Raw genomic sequence first — 23,371 nt, forward strand, 5'->3', positions numbered from 1 at the left:
ATTTCAGTACTGTGACAAAACTTAATCGAGACTCTTTAAAAAGAAATGTTTTAATAGCACTCAATGAAGATCCAACCCTTCATTCCAGGTTCTTTAGGTCAAAAATGTTATTCATAAACAAGCAATACGAAACTAAAAGCTTTTTCAAGTGTAGATGCAAGGACTATGTCAAGCATATCTGAATTTAAGCCCATTAAAATATTGAAAAATGACTTTTTTTTGTTTTAAATAATCGTTTTCTAAAATATTATTGGACATTAAAGGTGCTGTAGTATATTGTGTGTCCTTTGTTTCTCATGAGTGAGTGAATAACATCACATTTTCTTTAGTTTTTCAAGGTGGTTTAGTGATTTACTCCAGTTTTTATTGATTTTCAATGACTAATCTAAACTACTATTCTTGTCCTGAGTTGTGTTTTAGTCTATTGGCGAGCATCATGTAATCCTACTGTGGTCTTCCAGTCCTACGCAAACATGTAAACAAACAGGTCTTGGTTCTCCTGCGTGTAACACTGTCCCTCGCTGGGCTTGGGTAATGTAAACATTCAGCGGGCAAATCCTTTTCAGAAAGCCTGGGACTCGTGCCACAGCGTAACACTGGGTTTTAATGGAGATGCCAGGACGCCTGGAATTATTACTTCACATCAGACTCTGAGAGAGGGTTCATATGAGGAAAAACAGACAGTAAACTTCAGCATAAAAGACTGATGAATGAAGAGCGAGTGAAAAATAAAACACGCTGAGTTATGGACAGACTAAAGCTGAAGAAAAGCAGATTTCTGGCCCTCCCTCGTGCTGGAATTGCTCTCAGATTTGGCCGCTGTTCAAGTATGAAAGGATCTAAACAATGAAAGCAGGTGAATGCGAGTTTTCTGCGGCTGAGAACGAGACGAAGAGTAATGTGAAGTGCATAATTATGCAAGGCCGAATACAAAATGTATCCAAAAGAAAGGCCCAACAATATGGAGTCTTTTGGTGTAGTGGTGTGTAGCAAATCTCCCTGAAGTGAGAGGGAGATGTGGGATAAAAACCTTCAGAGGGACAGAGAGAGGGAGAGAAAATGGGTGGAATAATTTCATGAACACTGATTTCCTTACTCAAATAAACCTTACTCCAGATCGTCCTGTATTTACAATCTTGGCTACTCGAGTAAAACAGGAACAATGTGTGAAAAACAGACGCTTGATTTTTAGAAACGGATATCTAGTCGTCGTCGTCATCTTTGCTGAAGTAGTGTGAACCGCTGTGAGAAGAGAAGAATGGAGAAGAGGTGAAGAAGGGAAGACGGAAGCTGGGTGAGGGCGAGCGCTCCTCGCGGACAGGGCTGCTGCTGGGACTCTGTCTGGGACTGATGGCCTGTAACATCCGTCCTTTTCCCTCCTTCAACATGTGCTTCTGTTGGACACATTAAACATGATGTCGGTCATCAGCAAAATATAATAATATTTCTGTCTAGAGGAGCTGTTGACATGGAATTGAAGCAGATTTTGGTAAAAATCCAAACAATCCAAACATAAAAAAACTAAATAAAAACAATCTGAATAATGAGTTGTGTGTAATAAGAAAGGAATGACAGAAGGAGAAATTACTGAACTACTGAACCGTGTTCAATACTTTATATAAAGGCTTTTTTGGTGCTGGCAGCTTAAAGACGCCTCTCACATAGAGAATGAAGTCACGTGCGTTTCTCAGGTGTGAGTTTTTCTTCAACAGACTGTCGAAATCTTGATGCTTCTGTGGATCTCGTCTATCAAATCTGAGCTTTATTTTGTATTCTCTATTGGATCCGAGTCAGGTGATTGGCTGGGCCATTCTACAGCTTGATTTTCTTTCTCTGAAAGCATCTGAGAGTTTCCTTGGCTGTGTTTTGGATCATTGTCTTGCTGAAATGTCCACCCTGGTTTCATCTTAATCATCCTGCTAATGTAGATGTTGGACTGAGGCTGCTGATATTCCGAACAGAGATTTCAGCTGCTGTCTGGGCTTTCACTGCCTTTCTACACCTCCCTTTCCTCATGTGTTCAGTACTTTTTCCTCTGTCATTTCATTTTATGCACATGATTAGTAAACCAATTAGATTTGTTTTCATTGCATATATGGATTTCTTTGGTTGTTACCAACATCCGGCGACAATTTCAAGTCAACGGCACAGAAACATGTTTTCTGGGAAAAATGGTTACGTGTTTAAACCTATTTTCTCTGCTGTATGTTATCTGAAAAGTTCCTACATAGTGACAATGAGGAGAGGAAATGTTGTTATTTTTGTTTTCTTTGCACTGTAAAAAAATGTAAAGTTCCACACAATTCATTCATGTGTTCCCAACCCAAATCCATTAAGTTAACGTTACTAATTTAAGCGGATTGAACATTAAACAATTTAGTTTTTCGAAAAACAAATCTAGATAATTGTGTTTGTTCATTTTAAATGAGGAGTTTGAAAAAGCAGCAAGAATCTCTTTTCGAGTGCGCACAAAAGTATTCCTGAAGCTTGATCATTTCTGCTTGAACCACTAAAGGCTTAAGGCCTCGCTATACTTAAAACCAAAATCCCAAAAACTGAAATGACGTCATTTTGAACAAAATCCGGCTAGGGCTGCAACTAACCATTATTTTAATAATCGATGAATCTGTCGATTATTTTTTAGATTAATCGGATTTTAAAAATCATTAATTTCCAACTCTTTATTTAAAAACAGAAATAAATCTTTAGAAAGTGAACAAACATGTCCTTGAACATCCCTGAGCTGTTATAATAATAATAATAAATAACTAACTTAGTAGTTTTGTCCTGTTTTCAATCCAAACATCTAAAAGAATCTTAAATCAAGATACTTACTAGACACATGAAATAGCATTAGAAATTATGTCTTGTTTTCTGGAAAAAAAAAACACCTCAAAATTAAGTGATTGTTTGCTTAAAACAAGCGAAATTATTTCTCAATGGGGTAAGAAAATGAATCTTAATGAGATATAATCTCAAACAGAAGGTTAAGCATCGTCCAGTCGTTTGCCTCATTTATAAAACCAAAACATGCAGAATTCAGCAGGTAAATTCAGCAGTTACTCAGGGAGAAGAATAGATTGAACTTTATAGTTACATTCACTATGTGTCTCTGATGTGAATAATACACATCAGCTAATTACATTTGATTAGATTGTTAGACTTCCATAGGCTTTCTTATGTGTTTTACAAACTCTAAATGGATTGTTTTACTAGTACTTGTTTGTATTTACCTGTCTAAAACATAAAATAAGCATTAGGTGGTTAAAACGCTGCATAATTGTGATACTATGACATATTGTGATACTCTGGCTCAGCATCAGCCAACACGCCTAAGCTCAGTTTGAATTTTTCATGTCATGCTGCTTTTGTTTATTTAGTGTGATAGACAGATTTCTCTGCTTCGCCATGTATCTTTCCTCTAACGTTACCTCCGCTTGTTTTTTTGCTCTGTCCTGTCTAAGAGGCGCCAAACTCTGCTGGCATCAGTACGCGAGAGAGGCAGAGTGTGTTCACTCCACTCCGCACATTGCAAGACACGACGAATCGATTCTGAAATTTGTTTAGTAATCGATTTAATCGATCCGTTGTTGCAGCCCTGAATCCGGCCAAAACTAAGTTTGTTTTGAGTTAATTTACATTGTTCGAAACAACTTTTTGTTTTGGGTTTGTTTTTGACCCCAAATCTTCAAACGAAGAGCAAAAACGAACTTATACCGGGGCCTTTCTGGTCTGTTTTGAAGATTTTTCTGAACAAGTCGGGAACTTTGCTGTATATGGAGGATGAGCGAGCTCTCAGAATTAATCTAAAATATCTTAATGTGTGTTCTGAAGACAAACGAGGGTCTCAGGGGATTAGAAAGAAATAAGAGTGAGTAATTACAAACATATTTTTATTTTTGAGTGAACTAACCCTTAAAGCTTTTAAGATCTTGTCCGAGAGTTTGCTCTTCTCTGATTGGACAGATGATTAGATTATTCTGATCGGCCGACCACTTATAGCAGGTGTCATTCATTCATTTTCTTTTCAGCTTATTCCCTTTATTAATCTGGGGTCACCACAGCGGAATGAACCGCCAACTTGTCCAGCATATGTTTTACACAGCGGATGCCCTTCCATCAAACACCCATACACTCCCATTCACACACATACACTACGGACAATTTAGCCGACCCAATTCTAGTTTGAAGCAATAAGCAGTGTATGATATGAAACCTGATATGATATGGTTTAGTGCGATTATAATAAAACAAATATAAAAAAACTAGTCCTGAGGAAAAATTAATCACACCCAAAATTAGTTTGTTTTGACATAATAAATGTTTGTGTGCCATGAATATTGATTATGTATATAAATACACACACACATGCATATATTGGAGAAATTACAGACACAAATGTCAAATCAAACTTTTAATTTGGATGCAATTAATCAAATTAGTTGAACGTACGCTTCAGCAGTCTCAAGATGTATAAGTGCTGTATAAGTCCAGTCTTACCAGCGCTCCGTCCGGCCCAAACATCTGCAGGAAGTTTCCGATGAACTCGCGTGATTTCTCCTCCCATTTCTGAATGAGGTCGATGCCCTTCTCCTCCACCTTCTGCACAAACTCTTTACTCTTTTCCTCCACGTCTCGCACCTTCTGCTTCACCTTGTCCACGTGTTCCTGCAGGTGGTACTTCTTCTCCTGGCAGCAAGAGGGCAGCAGAGAGTTTACTTCAGCTGCAACACTTGATAAATGAAAGGTGTAGTGAAGCGCACTCACATTTATTATTATTTTATTATGCAAGAAAGAACATTTACAAAGAAGACACGATATGAACAGAAAGAGGGTTACACAACTTAAATCACAGCAAATTATACAAGTTCTAAAAGATTTACACCGAGAAAGAGTTTCACATGCAAATTAATTACTAGAGTTTTTTAAAGAGTTCCCATATATATTTATTTGAAAATGTTATTTGAAAATGTACATTTATGGATGTCAAATTTTGCCAGAAAAAGCAATAAATGAATAAGAAATTTTAGTGCTGTCAAATGATTAATCCTGATAATCACATGCAAGGTAAAAGTTTGTATTTACATAATATATACGCAAGTGTGTGTGTATATTTATGTATAAACACAAACACACACACACACATACATACATATATACATACATATATATACATACATATATACACATACATATATACATATATATATACATACATACATACATACATATATATATATACACACACATATATATATACATATATACATACATACATACATACATACATATATACATATATATATATATATATACATATAGTACATAAAATACAAAAATATACAGCATAAATATGTTTGCATATATATTTATATATAATTTGTCTATATAAATATTAACAAGCATTATATGACAATACAGTCATTCATATATATATATATATATATATATATATATATATATATATATATATATATATATATATATATATATATATATATATATATATTTCATATATATAACAAAAATATACACAGCACGGGCAAATATATTTTGTAATAAATTTGAACTTTTATTTTGGATGCAATTAATTGTGATTAATCATTTCACAGTCGTAATAAATTTACAATGATAGGGATTAGGTTCAAAAAAACAACCCAAGTCAACCCAAAACAATTTACAGTTACACTTCCAAAATAAAGGACTTAATGTTTCTTCAGACTGAGTCTAAAGGAAGCATTTGGGGGAAATTCTGTTATTAAATGTTAGCGCACTCACATTGATGAAGCTGACGTTGAGCTCTTTTGCAGTGTAGCCTCTCTGCAGGTTACGGCGCACGTAAACGTCATAATCACGTACAATACGAGTGATTATATCAGATGTGGAGATGCCCTCTGTTCTCTGAGTCGGTGCAAACATACCTAAAACATCAGAATTCAGGCAGCAAATATTGTGATTCTGTTGACAAAACTAATATACTGACTGCTATATAACTGTGTGTAACACTTTACAACAAGGCTTTATTAGTTAATGGAGCCATATACTGCATTGACTCAAAAAGGTAACTTGTTCGCTCATATCTACATAGTAGGTATGTGGCTTAAGTAAGTTCAAATAATCTCCAGAAATGGTTTTATATGCTTATTTTACTCCATACTCTTATATTACTCCATAAAATGCTCCTAGAATCAGAAGCTCGATATTGTCCATATTTGGAATGGTTGTGAATATTAATGAGCTCTGCTCTGACTAGCAGCTAAGTGCACACCTTCACTCAGCAGTCTACAGCCATGTTTCCATCCACCTATTTTTATGTACATTTTGGATATGTGCATAAAAAACGGTTGATGGAAACGTCAAGATGCGCATATATTTTAAAAATGCGCATAAAAATGTTTGAGCATAACAGAGTAGAAAAAATGCGCATAAACTACGATGAAAACACTTTTACTGAACAAATTTCAGTATGCGCATTAAAAAGGTCATGTGATTTTGTGATAAGAGATCATGTGATGATGAAAATGTGTGTGAATGGATAAACCAGCAGGCTGAGCACATTATAAAACATCTGAAATGTTGTTTTGGTGATTCTAAAACGTCTGAACCATTTCAGTATTAGTGTTATTATATTATAAATGACCTCCAGAACTGTCAAGAGCGTCTGTGCTCCATGTCCAATGCCTTCAAACACCACCATGCGTTCATTGCGTGTATTCTGCGTGTCTTCATTTATTAAATGAAGGAAAGATTCACGCAGCTTCTCCTAATTCTGTTTGACTATTGATATTTGGCACTAGTTAATCAGGAAATGACGATTTTCACATGCTGCTTTATTCGCACGTCTTTTATGTGATATTCCAGTTTTGCACGTAAATTTAATTTGCATCTTTGGATGGAAACAGCTAATGAGTTTGAACATTTAATACAACCAAACGCGACACAAACACAATAAATTAACACAAGATACCATTAAACATACCTTATGCCTCTTCAAGGAGGAGCTGAATAAATGTATAATCCGTATATCCTGCGTTTTGCATCCTGAACCACATGTGTTTCCATCCACCTATTTTGCATATGCGCATAAAAAACGGTTGATGGAAACGCCATGATGCGCATACATTTCGAAAACACACATTAAAAATGTATGCGCATAACAGAGTAGGATAAAATTTTCATTCGATAAGTAAAGACGCACATAAACTACGATGGAAACACTTTTACTGCACAAATTTCAGTATTTTGATTTTGTGATCAGAGATCACGTGATGATGAAAATGTGTGTGAATGGATAAACCAGCAGGCTGAGCACATTGTAAAACATCTGAAATGTTGTTTTGGTCATTCTAAAACGCCTGAACCATTTCAGCATTAGTGTTATTATATTATTAATGACCTCCAGAACTGTCAAGAGCGTCTGTGCTCCATGTCTCATGCCTTCAAACACCACCATGCGTTCATTGCGTGTCTTCTGAGGCGCAAGTCATTTACTAAATGAAGGAAAGATTCACGCAGCTACCGCAGCAAATTCTGTTTTGACTGTTGATATTTGGCACTAGTTAATCAGGAAGTGACGATTTATTCGCTTTATTCGCACGTCTTTTATGCGATATTCCAGTTTTGCAAATAAATTTTATTTGCATCTTTGGATGGAAACAGCTAATGAGTTTGTACATTCAATACAACCAAACGCAATAAATTAACACAAGATACCATTAAACATATCTTATGCCTCTTCGAGGAGGAGCTGAATAAATGTATAATCCGTATATCCTGCATTTTGCATCCTGAACCGCATGTGAACAGATGGCTAGTGAAGTCGTTGCATAGCAACACATAGAAAACAATCTGGTGCGGCTGTAATTTTGCTGCATCTACCGTTTTCAAAATAAAGGTCCTACGTATATAGTAAGTTAACGCAGCCTAGGCCGTGCATATTAAAGATCCCGTGTCCAACATATCATTAGCTATGTGTCCATCCACCTATTTTGCATATACGCATAAAAAACGGTTGATGGGAACGCCATGATGCGCATACATTTCGAAAATACACATTAAAAATGTATGCGCATAACTGAGTAGGATAAACTTTTCATTCGATAAGAAAAGACGCACATAAACTACGATGGAAACCACAAATTTCTACGATTTACCGCACCAATTTAACGCCATCACAAATTAAACTACGATTTACCGCACCAATTTAACGCCATCACAAATTAAACTACGATTTACCGCACCAATTTAACGCCATCACAAATTAAACTACGATTTACCGCACAAATTTCAGGCCATCACAAATGAAACTACGATTTACCGCACAAATTTCAGTATGCGCATTAAAAAGGTCATGTGATTTTGTGATAAGAGATCATGTGATGATAAAAATGTGTGTGAATAGAGAAACCAGCAGGGCTGAGCACATTATAAAACATCTGACATGATGTTTTGGTCATTCTAAAACACTTTACCGTTTAAGTATTAGTGTTATTATATTATAAATGACCTCCAGAATCAAGAGTGTCAGTGCTCCGCGTTTGACTCCTTCAAACGCCACCGCGCGTTCACTACGTGCCAGGATTGCCTTCTGAGGCGCAAGTCATTTATTAGATGAAGAAAGGATTGACGCAGCTTCTCCTACTGCTGCAAATTTCGTTATTACTGTTGATATTTGGCACCAGATAATCAGGAAGTGACGATTTTTGTTCGATTTTGTTCGCTTTGACTTTGAATGGATGGAAACACTGCTTTATTCGCACGTCTTTTATGCAATAATCCAGTTTTTTGAGCATCAAGTTCATTTGCGTTTTTGGATGGAAACATAGCTAGTGGCTGCTGAACTTTTGATGACGTAGCTGCTCGTCAGGTCAGGATAAAGTAACATGTTATCTTAAGTACCTAAATGCAAATGCTGAACGCAACAGTCTGTATTGTGCTCTGATTAGCTTATTTTTCACCAGGGTTTTACACTGGGAGAGTTTACATGAGAATGAGGAAACGATGTTTGAGGCTCATGGTATGGGTATTTCAATTAGCTGATTTCTTATTATTTAACTTCAATTTTCTTTACCTCTGATTTTCTTTATAGGGCACCTTTAATGCATTAACGAACATGAACAAACAATAAACAATACATTTATAACAGTATTTGTTTGTGTTTGTTCATTAAAATACAGTTGGTCATTGTTCGCTCATGTTAAATCACCGTAGATTAAGTAATGCTAGCTAAGCATGAATTTGTGTGTTAATAATGCATTAGTAAATGTTGACCTATGATTAATAAATGATTTACTAATGTTCATACTTATTTCATGTTAGTAAATACATTAACTGATGAAACTTTATTGTAAAGTGTGACCTAGTTGTGTAACGCAAAAGTTGAGCATCTACCTGCATCCTTTATATGTCTGTAAACATCATCAGTTCCGGCTGAGATGTACGGGATGTCGTCGTGAGCAACAAAGTCTATCTGGGAAGAACAAGTACTGATGATTTTTGAAGATTTGACATGATATTGAAACACATTCAGACTTTCAAATCTCAGGTAGTCCTGACATTTATTTCATCATTAGTTGTACTTGTATAATATTTAAAGAGACAGTTCACTCTCAAAAAAAGAAATGAAGATTTCCTCATCGCTTCCTCCCACTCAAGTAGTTTATGAGTTGCTCTGTTGAACACAAAACTAAATGATCTGAGGAATGTTTGGAGAAAAGCAGCCACTGACATCTACAGTATCAAAAAATACAATGGAATTCAATGGCTGTTTTTACAGCATCCTTCAGTATATCTCCCTTTGTGTTCAACAAAAGAAACACGTTTGAATAGTGGAGGCTCAGTAAATGATGGCAGAATTTTTATTTTTAGGTGAACTATGCCTTTAAAGCAATGCAGTGGTGCAGTAGGTAGTGCTGTCGCCTCACAGCAAGAAGGTCGCTGGTTCAAACCTCGGCTGGATCAGCTGGCGTTTCTGAGTGGAGTTTGCATGTTCTCCCTGCGTTCGCGTGGATTTCCTCCGGGTGCTCTGGTTTCCCCCACAGTCCAAAGACATGCGGTACAGGTTAACTGGGTAGGATAAATTGTCCGTAGTGTAAGTGTGTATGTGTTTCCCAGTGATGGGTTGCAGCTGGAAGGGCATCCGCTGCATAAAACAAATGCTGGATGAGTTGGCGGTTCATTCCGCTGTGGTGACCCCAGATTAATAAAGGGACTAAGCTGAAAAGAAAATGAATGAATGACTTTAAAGGATAAGGTAACACAGTACTCTTGATATGTTACATGCACTTACTAGAGCAGTGTTTCCCAACCCTGTTGCTGAAGGCACACCAACAGTCCACATTTTCAACCTCTCCCTAATCAAACACACCTGAATCATCTTATCATAACATCAGAAGAGACTCCAACACCTGAAGTTAATGAGTCAGATAACGGAGACATCCAAAATATGTACTGTTGGTGTGCCTCCAGGAACAGGGTTGGGAAACACTGCACTAGAGTAATGACAACAAATTAAACAGTTACAAGACATTGGTTCTAAAACAAAACAAAGCATTATGTTAATTAACAAGAATGGCTAATCATCTCCCCAAAATGATTATGTTATAAATGACTAAACCTCATATCATTTTTTCTTTAGTACTCAAAAAAGGATTCATATCATTCATTTTTCTTAGGCTTAGTTGCTTATTTATCAGGGGTCACAACAGCGGAATGAACCGCCAACTAATCTGGCATATGTTTCACGCAGCGAATGTCCTTCCAGCTGCAACCCAGTTCTGGGAAACACCCATTTACATTTACATTTAGCAGACGCTTTTATCCAAAGCGACTTACAAATGAGGACAAGGAAGCAGTTTACACAACTATAAGAGCAGCAGTGAATAAGTGCTATAGACAAGTTTCAGGTGTGTAAAGTCTAAGAAGCAAAGTAGTAATGTAATTTTTTTTTTTTGAGAGAGAGTACAGTTAGTGGTATAGCCAGAGAGGCAGTTAAGATAAGGAGGGAAAGTGGAGACTAAATAGTTGAGTTTTTAGTCGTTTCTTGAAGACAGCAAGTGACTCTGCTGTTCTGATGCAGTTAGGGAGTTCATTCCACCAACTGGGCAGATTGAATGCGAGAGTTCGGGAAAGTGATTTCTTCCCTCTTAGGGATGGAACCACGAGGCGACGTTCATTCATAGAACGCAAGTTTCTGGAGGGCACATAAATCTGCAGAAGTGAGAGCAGATACGAAGGAGCAAAGCCAGAGGTCGCTTTGTAAGCAAACATCAGAGCTTTGAATTTGATGCGAGCAGCAACTGGCAGCCAGTGCAAACGGGTGAGTAGCGGAGTGACATGTGCTCTTTTGGGTTCATCAAAGACCACTCGTGCTGCTGCGTTCTGAAGCAGCTGAAGAGCTTTGATAGAATTAGCTGGAAGTCCGGCTAGTAGAGAGTTGCAATAATCCAGTTTGGAGAGAAGAAGAGCTTGAACAATGAGTTGAGCTGCATGTTCAGATAGGAAGGGTCGGACCTTTCTGATGTTAATCCCATACGCAAACACATTCACTACTGCCAATTTAGTTAACCTAATTCACTTATAGCGTATGCGTTTGTACTGTGGGGGAAACCGGAGCACCCGGAGGAAACCCACGCCAACACAAGGAGAATATGCAAACTCCACACAGAAATACCAACTGACCCAGCCGGGGCTCGAACCTCGACCTTCTTGCTGTGAGACGGCAGTGCCAACCACCGAGCCACGGTGCCACTGCATTCATATCAGTTGTATGGGAATTTGAATTACTAGAATGGTAAGTTGACATTAAACATAAAATTGCTGTAAACCAAAAGGTTTACAGTTATAAACCTCCAAATATCTTGTGAAAGGAAATTAGCTTTGTTATTTGTAGCTGCATTTATCCAAAATGAGCTCTACTGCATTCGTAGTAAACATCAGTTCAAGCACTCCTCAGGAACTGAACCCATAATAATGCTCTTCTGTTCAAATGATAGGACTGCAATGGGCTATATGCACAGCTAGTGTTTCTTCCCCTACAGAAGAACTGTCGGTGAAAGCTTAATGTGACTATTTTCAATTTCATACGGTTCCTTTTAAAGCATCAATGTTGTAATGTAATTAAAATACAATCAGTTAAATAGACTTATAGATAGATTAAATAGATTCATTTAGTTGTTTAGGTGTTAAACGAGATGGGAAGCCACCAGGATCAGCAGGCTAGAATATTAAAAATACCGTGGTAAGATAAAATGTCTTATTTTAAAGACATGGTGAAATTCTGAGACCCACTTTATATCATATAGGAATCAGGCAGTGCTTTTTAAAGAAAACGCAGTGATTTTGTAACAGCATACAGTTCACTGGATGTGCTTGAACTGGGTTACTGCAAATTAAAAGTACCCGATTATGCAGTTGCCGTCTGAATACTCACTCTGTGTTCGGCCAGAAATTCAGGTGTGAGTGTCCATGGAGCGTTGCGGACGACCTCATCCACATACCGACAGTGACACACCGCATCGTACCGCTCGTCCTCATTCATGACAGTGAAGCCCTTAAATTTAAGCGTCAAATCATCGCTGCACACTGAAACATATTATAGTAACAAGAACACCATTAGCTCATTTCAGCATTAGTAATACACCATTACTGACACTGATTAATGAACATGAGCTTAAAATAATATTTCGATTAGTAATTCTGACAAAGATTGATCAATTCTGTAACGAATATATTTGAACATTAACTAATAAGACCTTAAAAATGTAATATTGGGTTCAGTAATATTACCGATGTGACTGACAGAAACGCACAAAAACGATATCACACAAAAACACACACATTTGCAAACACAAAAAATGCAAGCAAACACATACACACAATAACACACACACAAACAGATGAAAATATACAAAAAACGGAAAGACATACACACAAAAACACAGATACAACCACACAAACACACACAAAAACAAACTAACTAGTTCTCATTCATGATTGTGAAGCCTTTAAATTTATACGTCAAATCATCGCTGCTCATTGAAACGTATTATAGTAACACCAACACCATTAGCTCATTTCAGCATTAGTAATACATCATTACTGACACTGATTAATAAACATGAGATTAAAATAATATTTCGATTAGTAATTCTGACAAAGATTCATCAATTCTGTAACGAATATATTTGAATATTAACTAATAAGCCCTTAAAAACGTAATATTGGGTTCAGTAATATTACCGATGTCACTGACAGAAATGCACAAAAACACACACATTTGCAAACACAAAAAATGCAAGCAAACACACACACACAACACACACGCAAACAGATGAAAATACACAAAAACACAGATACAACCACACAAACACACACAAAAACAAACTAACTAGTCTTCATTCATGATTGTGAAGCCTTTAAATTTATACGTCAAATCATGGCTGCACATTGAAACGTATTATAGCAACACGAACACCATTAGCTCATTTCAACCTTTAGTAAAGCATTAGTACTGACATTCTTTAATAAACCTGAGCTTAAAAGAACTGTTTTTTAATTACTAATGCTGATAAAAAGATGAATCAATTCTATAACGAATATATTTGAATATTAACTAAGGAGTCATTTAAATGTTCAGTAATATTACTGATTCAACTGTCTTTGGTAGTGTTTATTTATAGCTAAACAGTATTAGTTTTGTAATGATCCACTGAACTGAATCAACACAGCTGATTTCAAGAGTTCACACTTAGCTCACGATTTATACATAGCTTGTTTGGCGTGCTGTCCCGGGAGAGAGCCCTGAGCTCAAGGTATCCTCGAGCCCAGGGCTCCCTCCTTTCACAGGGCGAGGGGAGACTGAGCTCAGGTCGATCTGAAACTCCCCCGCTGCTGAGGCCAAGGTGAACTTCCTGAGAGTAAGACATTAGAAAAAAGATTTAGGCTTATTTTATCTATAATATAGAGCACATTCGGATGGTGGGAGGAAACCAGGGAACCCGGGGGAACCCACGCGGACACGGGGAGAACATGCAAACTCCGCACAGGAACACCAGATGGCCCAGTGAAGACCCAACGCCATTGGTATTCTTGCTGTGAGGCAAACGTGCTAGTCACTGGGCCACCGTGCCACCCATTCTGGATAAAGGTGGAAGAAGGGGAGGAGGAGGGTTTCTTCCAGACGAAGATAGTTGTAGAGAGGAAATGAGGATATATATAGTGACTTGGGATCCTTTGATTGGAGGATCATAATTAGCTAATGTGGACCAGCTGGGTCAATCATGAGCACATGCTCCTCTCGAAATTAGTTTAAAATTTAAACTTCACTTAGGCTAAATAATGACACTATTAGCTTTATAGCAAATGTTGTATTTGCCTCATATTTGATGAGGTTTGCATCACTGATTCCTTTAAAAGCATCTGCGATGTATAAAGCGACTGTGTGATATGATTTTTATTTTTATTGGATTTTTCAAAATTAGTTGTGTGTACACAGTACTGAGTAGAACAAGAACAGTATACATTATTTTAAGGGGGAAAAAAGAGAAAATAGAAAAGAAAAATAAATAAAAAGAAATTATAAGATAAAAAAAAATAAAAATTAATAAATAAAACTAAATAAATGAAATTAAAAACAGCACTGTGGTGTAGTTCAAAACAATATTACAATATTGTGGTGTGTACAATTAAGGATACATAGTAGAATTATAATCAATGCCATGACAGCTCAAAGGAGTTTCCCACATTTTCTGGAATGATTCAGATTTTCCTTTTAATAAATGTCCAATTTTTTCCAACTGTGTGATATGATTAAAGGTGACTTGAGTTGAATATTATAAAGCTTTACCTGCTTTATTTTTTCAGTTGGGTTTGGTGAGACTTGAGGATATTAAATGAAGAGCAAATGTACTGGATAAATCATGACGGGTTTAAATATCAAAATAAATAATCAAATAAGTAAATTAATAATCAAAAAAGATTAAATAAAATCATTAAAATAACAAAAAATATATACATTATTAATATAATGAAGCACAGATATTAAATGAAGAACTAATTTATTGGTTAAATGACGTGTTTTCAAAATAAAAACAATAGAGAAATATAAAAAAAAGATTAAATAAAATCATTAAAATAACCAAAAAATTATATACATAATCAGTGGTGTAAAGCAACAAATTACAAATACTCAAATGACTGTAATTGAGTAGTTTTTAATCAGGAATTGTAATTTACTGAGTAGTTTTAAAATGTGTACTTTTACTTTCCCTTGAGTACATTTTTAGTGCAGTATCGGTACTTTTACTCCACTACTTTCCCTCACGCTGCAGTCACTACTTCATTTTGTCTCGTCTATGTGGATTAGAAAAATCTGTCTTATGATTCCTGTCCAATCAAATCGCACACAGAAGGTAAATCGCATCATAATGAACAACCTCAAGACATGGGGGATTTATAATTGCAGCAAACTGTTTGGAAGCATTAAAAGTGTCCAAGAAGATGTCCAAAATCTTCACATGCATTGACCCAGAGACTGTTTAGATGCATGTCACTGATGAGAAGATGATGTTTACTGTTTGATGAGGGAAATGGCCTTAAACACACAGCAGGCACAAGTAGTCAACATGACGTCAGATTGACGTTGTACCCTAACATCGTGGGGACGTTGCATTTGGTTTGGAATTGAAAATCGGGTTGACGTCAGAACCCAACGTCAGGCCGACATCAATGTCCTACGTCCAACCTAAAATCAACCAAATATCAACGTCTAATGATGTTACAGCTTGACGTTGTGTGGACGTTACCACTATGACGTCTTTCAGATGTTGGATTTTGGTTGCCATACCTGATGAATTAATGTCAGTATTTGACGTCAATATGACATTGGTTTAAGATGTTGGCTTAACGTTGGATTTTGGTCACTTTCCAACACAACCCAAAATCAATCAAATATCATTGACGTCATTATTGGACATCAAAATAACGTTGTTCTTAGACGCTGGCTAGACAGTGAGTTTTGGTCACCTGATGTCATCTAACCTAATATTAACGTCTTGATGTTGTGTGCTTAATGGGCAATAACTAAATGCACTACAGAATGTTACGTTTACACACATCCACAAATTACATGTAAATGCATCAGCTTTTTACAGCGTAATACTCACTACTCTTGAGTACTTTTGAAAGGGCTCCTTTTTACTTCAGTACTTCTTCCACCACTGTACATAATTTTTTTTTGCACTTCAATATATTAATTATAATAATATTTGCCTAAAACAATCTAATAATTATAATAATGATAAAATAATTCATTTGAAAACAGCTAAATAAATCCAAACTTCAATACAATAATTTTTAATTGTTTTTTACAACTTACATTAAATAAATGTAATCAAAACAAGCAAATAAATTGGATTAAAATAAGCAATTAAGTGTAAATAAATAAATAAATACAGTACTATAAACTCAGACTCACCGCCCACAATGAGATATGTGTTGGGGAAAAGGCACTTGGCCTGCATTAAGGCCCGAGCATGTCCCGAATGAAACATGTCAAAGATCCCGTCAGCATAGACGCGTACCGGACGCTCCTCTGAAGAGGGAGAAAGCTTTCAGTTCAAACTGAGACTGAGCCTACAGTGAGAGTGAGTGTTGGTAAATTCAGTGTATACACACCTGGAGTGCCATGAAGGGCTTCCTCCATACTGACACGAGCATATGCTGATTCTGGAGTCACCAGCTCATCAGCGAATGGTGCAGGTTCCCTCAGGCCCTAGAAAAAAAGACGCACCCACATAAATACATGCAAACAAACACACACAAACACAAGCACACATACACACACAAAGCAGACACAAAAAAGCGTCTATCAGATGCACACACACAAATGCAAATAAACACACATGCAAACACACACACAAACAAACAGACACACAAACACAAAAACACAGGCAAACACACACATACACATGCAAATAAACACACACACGCACACAAAAAACAGACACAAACAAGCAAACACACATGCAAGCAAACAAACAAACAAACACACACATACTCATGCACACACACACACACACACACACACACACACACACACACACACACACACAGACAAACACAGGGAAACACACACACTCACGCAAACACACACACACACACACACAAACAAACAGACACTCAAACACAGGCAAACACACACACAAACAGACACAAAAACACATGCAAAAACACACACAAATGCAAACAAACACACACACACACACACACACACACACACACACACACACAAATGCAAACAAACACACACACACACAAACAAACAGACACACAAACACAGGAAAACACATACATACTCATGCAAACACACACACACACACACACACACACACACACACACACAAAACACATGAACAAACACACACGCACAAAAACAAACACACACACACAAATGCAAACAAACAAACACACACACATACACAAACACACATGCAAACAAACACACACACACACACACACACCAAGGTGAGTGGATGCTGTACACAGGAAATGATCTCATCACAGTTGAGCGTTTACTGACAATGGAATGATCTTTCCAAACCCTCACCTCAGTCCTGCAAGGCATTTTTGGGAAACTCTCTCCCTCTGTTATCTCTCCGTTCGACTGCTCTCTCTTCCTCTTCCTGCCGCCGCCTGAACTGTGCGCCTCCATCCCTGAACAGACAGCAAACATACTGATATTTACAGCTATTTTTAATATTTCACTTTTAGTAAAAACATCCAAAGTCAAGTTTTTCCCATTAGACAACTCTACGTGTGTGTGCGTGTATAATTTGACTGTTTTCATGCATATGTTATTGTATTGTATTTGTATTGTTTTAATGCTTGAACTGCTCTGACCCATGTACTTTTTCTAGAGATAGGTTCTCTAGAATCTTTTTTTAGATTATTTAGATTATTCTTTTATCTATTTATTTTATTTATTTATTATTATTATTATTATTTTTTAAAGATTTATTTTTGGACTTTTTGCCTTTATTAAGCGGATAGGACAGTTTTACAGACAGGAAGCGAAGTGGGAGAGAGAGAGGGGGTAGGGATGGGAAATGTCCACGAGCCGGGATTCGAACTCGGGACGCCCTGAGGTGCTACTACACCATATGTCAGTGCGCTAACCACTAGGCTATTGCACTGTCATTCTTTTATCTATTTAACCCTTTAACTGCCCCACCAAGAACAATGTTTAGATTGCTTATCTTAACTCCTAATGTCGCTAGTTAACAAAGTCAATGCATTTTTTTCCAACATCCCATAATTTCTAAAATGAGGATTATGTTTGTTTGATTTGTAATGCTGTGTGTGTAAACCATTATTTAAAACAGTCATTCTAGGGTTGGGTCAACAGACGATGCCACCGTCCATCGCCGATGTCCAATAGACATCACGATGCTGATCGCGATCCTCTGCCCCGCCCCTCATCGCAGCAGCAACCCGCTCGCAAAAAATACACACTTACGCCCCGTTTACAGTAATACGTCTTAGTTTTAAAATGGCATTTTAGAATGAAAACTATCCACATCCACACTGGTGTTTTACCTAGCATTTCTGAAAAGCCCTCCGTCCACACTATACCACTGAAAACGCACATCACGTGACCACACACTCACCCACACACACTCGGTCATGCACTCTAGCATATGCGCACATCTGAGCTCCAGGCAGTCAGCACGTCAAACCCCAGTGCACGTCAGACAGTTTATCAAAGATGTACCGCTGGATGGAGTCTCACTATAGTTGTTAAACGTGACTCTTCGGTCTTTTGAATCTATCAGGTAACGTGTCACAGCGTCAGTACACTGCTTTAATCTTTCGCTTTCACAATTGTACTTAGTAATTTTAGTGTAAACCTCAGATACTGTTGGTTGTGCACCTTTTTTTTTTTTTACCAACCAAGTTTGTCGATGCCATTATGACGACACTGATCACTCTGCCTATTCATGCCAGAGTCCCGCAGAAAAAGTGATTGACAGGTGGTAATTTGTGTGTATCTATTTATTTTTGATTAGGTCATGGGTAAAACTAAGACCATGCGGGTCAGGTAGGTTAAACTGTAGGCTACAAACAATTAATTCGTTATGAATTAATTAAGTATTCGTCCATTGTGATGTTTCACATTAGACATTGTACGATGTCAAATTGGTTGACATCGCACAACCCTAAGTTATTCTTTAAATTACTTTAACAGTCATTATTTAAAACAGTAAAAATACGGTCAACCGTTTGGTAGAGCGGCAGTCAAAGAGTTAATGAAATCTCAGTTTGACCTATCAAATAAGACACATGTTAAAAGTGTGTTGTAATAGTGCAGAAGCTGATTTTTCTCATGAATACATACAAAAAAGTATGGTCATTTGTAACACTGATATCTGGTATACAGATAAAAAAAATCTAATTAACAATCTAATTAACAACACTTTTAATTCAACATATTTTTTCATTCAACCTGCACATAAAGATCTTTCTCCTCCAATTCACTGTTTATATATAAACATGGTGAAGATCAAAACTTGAGGAACAAGTTATAGTTTTAATGGTAATGAACAGTGCAGCATACAAATCATGCAGTCAACTGATCTCAAATAGGAACGTAGATTTGCAAGCCACATCACCAAACAAACAAAGCCACGCTGACCCAGATCATAGCATGATGATGATGATGATGAAGGACAGTGTGAGATGTGGCACAGTTTCTCAGAGGAGGCACTAGAGCGGAAAACAACGTTTTCGTTCCCCATTCTTCCCTCTAAATTGCTCCATTGTTCGGTGGGAAGATGCCCAGTGTTCACTTGAATGTTCAGCTATAAACCTCAGACATGAAATCAGACAAGTTCCTTTATTTCTGAACAATACATTACCAAACCATTCGTAAAGTTGGTGTGTTTAAAATGGTGTTTTAAAAAATTTGACCCACAAAATGCACACATTAACTGTAGATATTTCCATCACTTCTTCAGGTTTTTCAGGTATTTTATAATCCTATGAACTATGAAATAACTTTATTTTGATATAAACACAGCAATATAAACACTAAACACTGCAACGCCACAGAGAAATACGATATACAGTTGAAGTCAGAATTATTAGCCCCCCTTTGAGTTTTTTTCTTTTTATAATATTTCCCAAATGATGTTTAACAGAGCAAGGAAATTTTCACAGTATTTCTGATAATATTTTTTCTTCTGGAGAAAGTCTTATTTGTTTTATGTCGGCTAGAGTAAAAGCAGTTTTTAATTTTTTATGAACCATTTTAAGGTCAAAATTATTAGCCCCTTTAAGCTAATTTTTTTTCGATAGCCTATAGAACAAACCATGCTTATACAATAACTTGCCCAATTACCCTAACCTGCCTATTTAACCTAATTAAGCCTTTAAATGTCACTTATTATTTATTGTCATCATGGCAAAGATAAAATAAATCATTTATTAGAAATGAGTTAATAAAACTATCATAGAAATGTGTTGAAAAAAAAAAAAAAATCTTCTCTCCGTTAAACAGAAATTGGGGAAAAAACGAAAAAGAAAAAAAAGAGGGGGGCTAATAATTTTGACTACAACTGTATATCCAAATCACATTTATAATGTACAAATTTATGTTTGGATTTTACAAATATAACTATTTATTTTAGGTTTTATATTCACACATTCGTTCAGTGACAACTTCTTACACGATCTATATTGTTTACTATGCTACTACTTTATATTCAGTCAGAAAATGGCATGCTAGTATGACTGTAAATCAACATTAGCACAATTTAACTGACTGTGAACAATGTTGTGCTTTGATAGTCATTGGCTGCTAATATGATTTCACGATTTAAAATTTGCAAACAATAATTTTCTGAAATGTTATTACATTATATTATTATTATTATAAGAGAAAGCCTAAATGTGTGAATAAAAAAAACAACTTTACCACAAAATTTTCACATGTGACCCTGGTCTTAAGTTGCACAGGTCTATTTTTTTTTTTGTAAATACAACAACATTGTACAGGTCAAAATGATGCATTTATTTGTTGTGCAAAAAATCATTAAATAAGTAAATATCATGTTCTGTGAAGATATTTAGTCAATTTCCCACTGTGAGCGTGAATATATTAATACTTTATTAGTAATCTAAAAACAATATAAAATATATCCCATTTTAGATTAGTAATGTGCACTGCTAAACGCTTAATTAGAACAAATTTAAATGTGATTTTCTCAGTATTTCTTAATTTTTTATAATCCTCAGATTCTAGGTTTTTAAATAGTTGACTAAATATGGTCCAATGTTAATGAAATTCTTCTTTATTGAGCTGTCAGGTAATGTATAAAATTCACTTTACACTTATGACTGGTTTTGTGGTCTTGGGTCACATATATTGAAGTAAATTTGGTTTTATATTCCCACATTCTCCTTAATAATTATAATCGCACGGTCTTCTTAATAATTAAATTTCAGAGAAGCATTGTTTGCTAATTCTAAACAACATTGTTCATAATTCTGAGCTAATAATTCTGACTTCAACTGTATGTCCTTCGCCAACAAATGATGCACAGATCTGGTGGTAATTTTGCTTTATTTCAATAAACATTCTTCATTAAATTTATATTACTTGAATTACATTAATTACATTACTTAAATGTATATTTAATTAAACGCCACAGTAACTGTTTCTGTTGAAAATCACCGTTTTGACTTTGTTTCTTGTTAATATCTTGATTTTTTTTTTCTAATAATTCAGATTTCCATATGGTAGCAAACTAACAGAACTATGTTGAAACACCTGAAGACAGGTTTTAGTATCAATGTAAGGTTGAAAAAGTAACTTTTCCCCTCTAAATTAAGGAGACTAAACACACATGAACTAACATTAAGAAATAAACTTAAGTCTTTTCAAATGAAGCATAGGGCGTTTTGTTTTTAAAGTACTAACCTTGCTTCTTGACTCCTCCTTGAACACGTCTTTCCTCCTCGGTATCATAGGCTGAAGGCAGCACTTCTGAACTAGACTAAAAACACATTTTCTTTACGTTTTAAAGACTTTACGGTGATGATTCTCCATATGCTGCGGATATGATGACAGCTCTCCCTCCTCACAACTCCATCATCATCATCAACGCTCACTAACAACACGCACACTTCCGCTCAAATGTCCCGCTTCCGCTTTGAAATCCTGCCATCTAGCGGACACTTTAGTCCAAAATAGTGCTGGTCTCCGGTCAGCTTCAAACTTTTGGATTACGCCAGAAACAAATCTAATCCTTTATTATCACATAAAAATTAAACCATCCCCTTGAATTAATATGAGCTAAATCCGCCGCAGCATATGCAAAGAACATAAATTATATATAAAAAGAACATAAAGAAGGTCGCTAGTTCGAGTCCCGGCTGGGTCAGTTGGCATTTCTGTGTGGAGTTTGCATGTTCTTGGCGTAGGTTTCCTCCGGGTGCTCTAGTTTCCCCCACAGTACAAACACGCGATATAGGTGAATTGGATGAAATAAAATTGGTTCTAGTGTATGTTTGCCAGTACTGGGTTGCAGCTGGCGGTTAACTCCGCTGTGGCGACCCCTGATGAATAAAGGGACTGAGCCAAAGGAAAATGAAATGAAATGGTTTTGTGTGTGTGTGTGTGTGTGTGTGTATTTGCATACAATACACATTCATTTTCACTTATAAACAATTTAATTGCATTAATCAAAATATTTAAGGAGATTTCAATCAAAAAACTTCACTTACAGCATATAAGGGCCCTATAAAATCATTCTATTTTCATTTTCTAAAACTATTTTCTTTCTTACTTTCTTTTTTTCTTGAATTTTCGTTTACTTTGTCATTTTTTCTAGGTTCATTTGTTCATCCATTCATTTATAACGGTTAAAATACGTAATAAGTAAAAAGATTTAAGAAGATTTTACTTTACGTACAGCCCTATAAAATAAATTATTTATTTTCCAAAACTTATCTGTTCCCTCTTTCTTTCTTTCTTTCTTTCTTTATTTCTTTTATTTATTTATTTATTTATTTCTCTTTTCTTCTTGAATTTCCGCTTACTTTCTCATTTTTTTCTAGGTTCATTCGTTCATCCATCCATTTATAATGTAACGAAAAATAATATAAATAAGTAATAATAAATAAAAATATTTAAGGAGATTTCACCTAAAGCATATGAAGGGCCCTATAAAATCAATTTATTTATTTTCCTAAACTTATCTATTCCCTCTTTCTTTCTTTCAATTTCCATCCACTTTGTCATTTTCTCAAGGTTCATTCATTCATCCATCCATTTATAATATAACGGTTAAAATAAGTAACATAAATAAGTAAT

General features: G+C 36.0%; 1 protein-coding gene across 1 annotated transcript; it reads right to left on the reverse strand.

The window, feature by feature from the left end:
* Positions 1–34: 34 nt before the first annotated feature.
* pcyt1ab (phosphate cytidylyltransferase 1A, choline b) lies at positions 35–22,174 on the reverse strand. The gene is made up of 9 exons (XM_056477945.1): positions 21,977–22,174; positions 17,606–17,712; positions 16,675–16,771; positions 16,475–16,591; positions 12,431–12,582; positions 9,391–9,469; positions 5,779–5,921; positions 4,501–4,689; positions 35–1,394 (listed from the first exon to the last, which is right to left on the reverse strand). The coding sequence occupies exons 2-9, from the start codon at positions 17,708–17,710 to the stop codon at positions 1,203–1,205; spliced, it is 1,074 nt and encodes a 357-aa protein (XP_056333920.1). The 5' UTR covers positions 17,711–17,712; positions 21,977–22,174; the 3' UTR covers positions 35–1,202.
* Positions 22,175–23,371: the final 1,197 nt, after the last annotated feature.

The sequence above is a fragment of the Danio aesculapii genome, chromosome 18 (assembly GCF_903798145.1).
Source record: "Danio aesculapii chromosome 18, fDanAes4.1, whole genome shotgun sequence".
Classification (NCBI taxonomy): Eukaryota; Metazoa; Chordata; class Actinopteri; order Cypriniformes; family Danionidae; genus Danio; species Danio aesculapii.

What these genes read in the sequence shown, in the direction of transcription:
- pcyt1ab (XM_056477945.1), bottom strand. Translation starts at nt 17,710, where the DNA reads ATGGAGGCGCACAGTTCAGGCGGCGGCAGGAAGAGGAAGAGAGAGCAG. An exon ending in CACATATCTCATTGTGGGCG is followed by an intron (nt 12,583 to 16,474) that starts GTGAGTCTGAGT and finishes AATATGTTTCAG; the next exon opens with TGTGCAGCGATGATTTGACG. An exon ending in CAGACATATAAAGGATGCAG is followed by an intron (nt 5,922 to 9,390) that starts GTAGATGCTCAA and finishes CTGATGTTTTAG; the next exon opens with GTATGTTTGCACCGACTCAG.